Below are 5000 nucleotides of genomic sequence, written 5' to 3'. Positions count from 1 at the left end.
AACATGTTTATTTAAATTGGCAAGTATCTCCGTTATTTAAAATGTACTGTTTTTACAAATTCTATTAGGTATTTTTTACCTGGGTTTATATCGTCAGAAAGACAAATGCAAGGTCGACAAGAAGAATTAACTCTTGATTTTATCGATGAAAAGATGATTCCCCTGGTTTTTAAATGTGATGGTGCAAATGGTAAAGATGGGTTTTTGGAGAAGATGGCTCCTGTAGTAGTAGTGAAAAATATCCATGACTTTTTATTTACACACCTGGAAAAACATGAAGAGTAAGTATTTTTTGGTAATCTAATCAGTCGCAAGTGTAACAATATTTTGTGTTGATTTATAAGGACAGTTAAACATAATATTTTGTATATACTTTTGTTTCTAGATTGCACAACATCAAACCAAAGGATGGGGAGATCCTGATCAAATTTGGTGGCGATAAAGGTGGCGGGTCCACAAAATTTGAGTTACAAATTTGCAGCATTGACAAACCCAACGCCTTGCACAACATCCTTGTCGTGCTGATGTTTAATGCACCAGACTACACCACTAATTTATCTAGAACACTCCCACTCATCAGCAAACAAATCACAGATTTGAATGGACAAGAGTGGAGGTAGGATTAAATATATCTTAATATAATTTACAAAACATCATAATTACCTGAGTCATACATGAAATCTGCAATTAACATGTGTTTGTTCTATTTGTTTTTTAGAGGTTATAAACTGCGGGTCTTCTTTTTTGGAGATTATGATTTTCTAGTCCGAATATATGGGCTATATTCACCTAATGGTAAGAATAGAATTATAGATTAATTAGAAAATATGTTATGATTAATATATATTGTATGTATTGATATCACTGGATGTATTCCTATTCCAGGAAGATACTGTTGTTTGTTTTGCACATCAACAAAAGATGACATAAACAAGGGAATTAAAAGGGAACCGAGATGTCTACAGAATATGTCTGAAGATTATGCCAAATTTATTGACTCTGGGTCAAAAGAGGACAAAAGTAAGGATGTTTCTAGAAACATTGTACGGGCGCCAATGGTTAATGTAGATATTGACCATGTAAGTTTTGATTTTACATTTTACATTTTAAAACAACATTACATAATAAAATAATACATTTTATATAAACACTCATCATAACTAACTATAATTCTAATAATGCAAATTAATGGTATTATTTCCTTTTCAAATAGGTATCAATACCATGTCTTCACATTTCACTTGGAGTTTTTAAAAAACTTTATGATTTGCTGGAATGTGAAGCCCATGAGATGGACAAACAACTCTATAAGTTCAGGTATGGAAATAGAGTACATTTAAAAAAACAGTGTACCAATCAAAGATTCACTAATATAATAGTAAATAATTTATGCATTTCAATAATGAAATTGTAACTACTAATTGTTTTTTAGACAACATAATCCATCAGCAGAGAGCAGAAACAATTTTGAGCTCTGCATTGCTCAAAGTGCCTTAAAACTAGAAGCAAGCAAAAAACAAATTGCGATACTAGAAGATGAAATAGTTACTATCGAGGACAATATGACTATTGCCCAGCTGGGACAGTCTGCCAGTGCCATTTCATCAAAGACTCAGAAAATTAAAGAACTCGTAAGTAAAGTAAAAAATCACGGACTAAGAGTGGCTAATGAAATTTACAAGATTTTTAATTATAAATAAAAATAAATATAATTAAAAATATTGCATGTACTTTTAGAAAGAAACAATAGAGAAAGATCAACTAAAACATGGTATGGGGCCCATTGCATGTTCAATGGATTTGGTGCTGAAAGAAAATCGAGTAGACCGAAGAGCATACCACGGCAAGGCTTTCAATGGCAATCACGTCCATAAATGTTGTAAGGTAAATTGCACATTTAATATCTAAACAATTTTATTGTGTATAGTTTAACATACTTTTATGTAATTTGATAATTTAACCTATTATTTTATTACAGATAAACATCATTGCAAAACTTATGGATAAATTCAAAGAAACACTTGAGAGTCAGAGTATGGATATACCAATCAAACATGCACAAGCATTGACAATTCAGGCAAAGGGAATTGATGCCAAATTCACTCCACTTTTCCAGAAATTTTCGGCAGTGGAACAAAAAATTAATCATACCCGGCTAGTTACCGACTATGAAATAAATGAAATTGGTAAGCAGAATATTATACATTTCATTTAGATATTTCATTAAAATATGTAAATTATAAAAAACACAATATTTTTTTTTTTTGATAGACAACGACATCAAGGATTTTTTTATAGAGTACAGGAAATATGGTTATAACATCTCACCTAAACTGCACATGTTGGAGGTGCATGTTGTACCAACCCTTCAAAGATGGCATGTTGGACTAGGCTTGCTCAGTGAGCAAGGTGGCGAGCAAATTCATGCAGCATTCAATCGACAGAGCCGCAACGTCCATGGCGTCAATTCAGAAGGCAAGAAAATGAAATCCATAATGAAAAATCACATGGTGTACACAGTCCCCGAAATCCATCACAGAATAGTTCCACCTAAAAAAAGAAAACACAGTAAGTATAATGAAGAATGAAACTCTAATTAGACATCTAAATATGTTTTTGAATTATTTTTATTCTCATTTTCTATTTCTATTATTCTGGTATATGATTAATTACAGAAGTATTTGCAACAATTATTTAGTCAACAATGTTATTAATAATGTATTTATTGTAGGTACTGAAGAATGAAGATTCAATTGACATGGACTTGCAGACAGTAACACAATTTTTGTGTTGCAAGTATAAACAGAGAGTTTTTTGTAAATGAAGAAGCAGGGAAAATTTTCATTTCAACATTTTTTTGCAATATTATTGATAATCAAACTGATTTTTTAGTCGAGAAACATAGTTTTGTAGTTGCATTTTTTACTACATAATTTAGCAATAAAGTTGTTTTGTGAAGCTTTTTGCTATGCTACACTGGTGAAATTATTCCCTGAGAACTGCGTCAAAATTTGTCATTGTGATTAAAGAATGAGAATTTATTGTATGTAAAAAATTTACAAATAAAATATTCTATACAAGGTTTATTGATGATTTAAAAAAAATGTATGTTGCAAAAAATAAATGCAGGTTTTTAATTTATGATATTGATAATGAAATTAAAAACCATTTTAAAAATTTAAATAACACTAAACACTCATTTATTTAATGACTGGTTATAAATTAAAGAATTATCAAGGTTTATTGATGATTTTTGAAGAATTTATAAATGATGCAATAAGAAATGCATATTTTTATTATGATTTGAATTGTATTTAATTAAATTTAATAAGTAGCCATGTTAAAATGTAAATAACACCAATTATTTATTGACTGGTTGAATAATATAATTGATTTTCGAAGAATTTATTGTTATATATAATGGAGTAAAGAAAACTTCATGGTTATAAGTCTAGCCCTACCATTATTTTATATATTATTAATTAGCCTAGGCCTACATATACTATGTATTGCCTACCTTTACTATTTAAATGTTTTACATACTAATAATATTAATATTATTATTATGCTTAGGCCTACAAGACAACCTAGGCTAGTACTACTAGTTGTTGTAGTAGGGCCTACTAGTACTACTAGGCCTAGTACTAGCTTGGTCTATTTAGGCCTATATTATTATTCTATTTTATTAATATTATTATTATGCTGTTCAATAATGTTGATTTTTCTTCTACTAGAATAGGCCTAATTAACAAATAAAAAAAAATTAGGCCTACAGTAATAATATAGTGCTTTCCTTATTTATTTACATACACACGTGTAGCTAGGCCTAGATAATAGTGCAAGATCTGAAAGCGAAACGTCGTGAAATGATCAATTCTCGGGCGCGCATACGCGCTAGGCCCACTACACGGTATACACTCTTCCCATGGGCGAAGGGTGTACAAACGGCATCGTAGAAAAAAAACTAACCATAACAAAAAATTTTTACTTTTCATACACGTTATTTAATAATTTCTCATTATATTAATCTAAATTATGTTTTAATCACTGGTGGAAAACAATGTATCCTTCATTACCCAAAAATCATGCATATTTTCATGTAAAAACATAAAAATTAAAGGACATACCTTGATAACGACCTTCTCCAACAATGTGACAGCGTGCAACCTTGAATACGGGTTCTACAAGTTTTTTTACGTCACCAACTGTTTTATTCTCATGAATATTCAGCGATATCGTGAATTAACACAAATCTATTGGTCGACAAAGTTCATTAAATATTCACATGTGTTGTCTTGTTTACTCAGAGGTTTGCATGAGAGCGCGCCCTCTATAGTTTTTTTGTTTAGCGATATAGGACTTTTTGTCAATAGTGAAGACACCGTGCCGTGCGATCAGCAAAGTTATCCAGAGTTCACCAAGGGGAGCGGGCAAGCCCGCATTGGCCTTGTTCCTAATAAAAGCACGCCTTCCGCTAGGTCGGCGCTTGTTCGCATGTATTAGCTCTAGAATTACCACAGTTATCCATGTAGGTAACTCAGTTCCAAGGAACCATAACTGATTTAATGAGCCATCCGCAGTTTCGCTTGGTACAAGCTTGTACTTAGACATGCATGGCTTAATCTTTGAGACAAGCATATGACTACTGGCAGGATCAACCAGATATCTAGCCTAAACCGATTGCACGGTTAAAGCGCACCCGTCGCGATGGACAGGAGTGCGTGGGCTGAAAAAACCTTCTTGACTGACTAAGGCCTCGGGAGAAACGAAGGCCGCGCCCGAATAGGGACGCTGCGCTTCGCGTTCGAAACTCTCGGGTTCTAACGTCCAAAGCCAGGCCACAAATCACTTCGATTATCAAAAAACGGACGCACGCGAACGACCGGCGAGCGAGCGCAGACAAGTCATCGCGCCCGCCTCGCAGGGTCTGAGCGGCGTCACTCACCGAGCCTTTACCGGTGCACAGGCAAGAGCACAGGCGGCCTAACCACAGCCGAACG

General features: G+C 33.3%; 1 protein-coding gene and 1 long non-coding RNA gene across 2 annotated transcripts in view; one reads left to right on the top strand and one right to left on the bottom strand.

Moving 5' to 3' along the window:
• The window catches only part of LOC140039825 (uncharacterized), a 5230-nt gene extending 1080 nt beyond the window's left edge, over window positions 1–4150 (bottom strand). The window contains exons 1-4 of the long non-coding RNA XR_011842618.1: window positions 4128–4150; window positions 2329–2550; window positions 664–789; window positions 80–264 (exon numbers count right to left, since the gene is read on the bottom strand). This is a non-coding gene — a long non-coding RNA (uncharacterized lncRNA). The remainder of the gene's footprint in view (window positions 1–79; window positions 265–663; window positions 790–2328; window positions 2551–4127) is intronic.
• Window positions 318–2316, top strand: LOC140039824 (uncharacterized). Its single transcript, XM_072085413.1, has 7 exons — window positions 318–616; window positions 719–795; window positions 886–1079; window positions 1214–1317; window positions 1433–1631; window positions 1738–2186; window positions 2272–2316. The coding sequence occupies exons 1-6, from the start codon at window positions 525–527 to the stop codon at window positions 1906–1908; spliced, it is 837 nt and encodes a 278-aa protein (XP_071941514.1). The 5' UTR covers window positions 318–524; the 3' UTR covers window positions 1909–2186; window positions 2272–2316.
• Window positions 4151–5000: the final 850 nt, after the last annotated feature.

Source organism: Antedon mediterranea, chromosome 2 (genome assembly GCF_964355755.1).
Source record: "Antedon mediterranea chromosome 2, ecAntMedi1.1, whole genome shotgun sequence".
NCBI lineage: Eukaryota > Metazoa > Echinodermata > Crinoidea > Comatulida > Antedonidae > Antedon > Antedon mediterranea.
The sequence above is the reverse complement of the archived record's forward strand: the minus strand, read 5'-3'. Positions and strand labels throughout refer to the sequence as shown.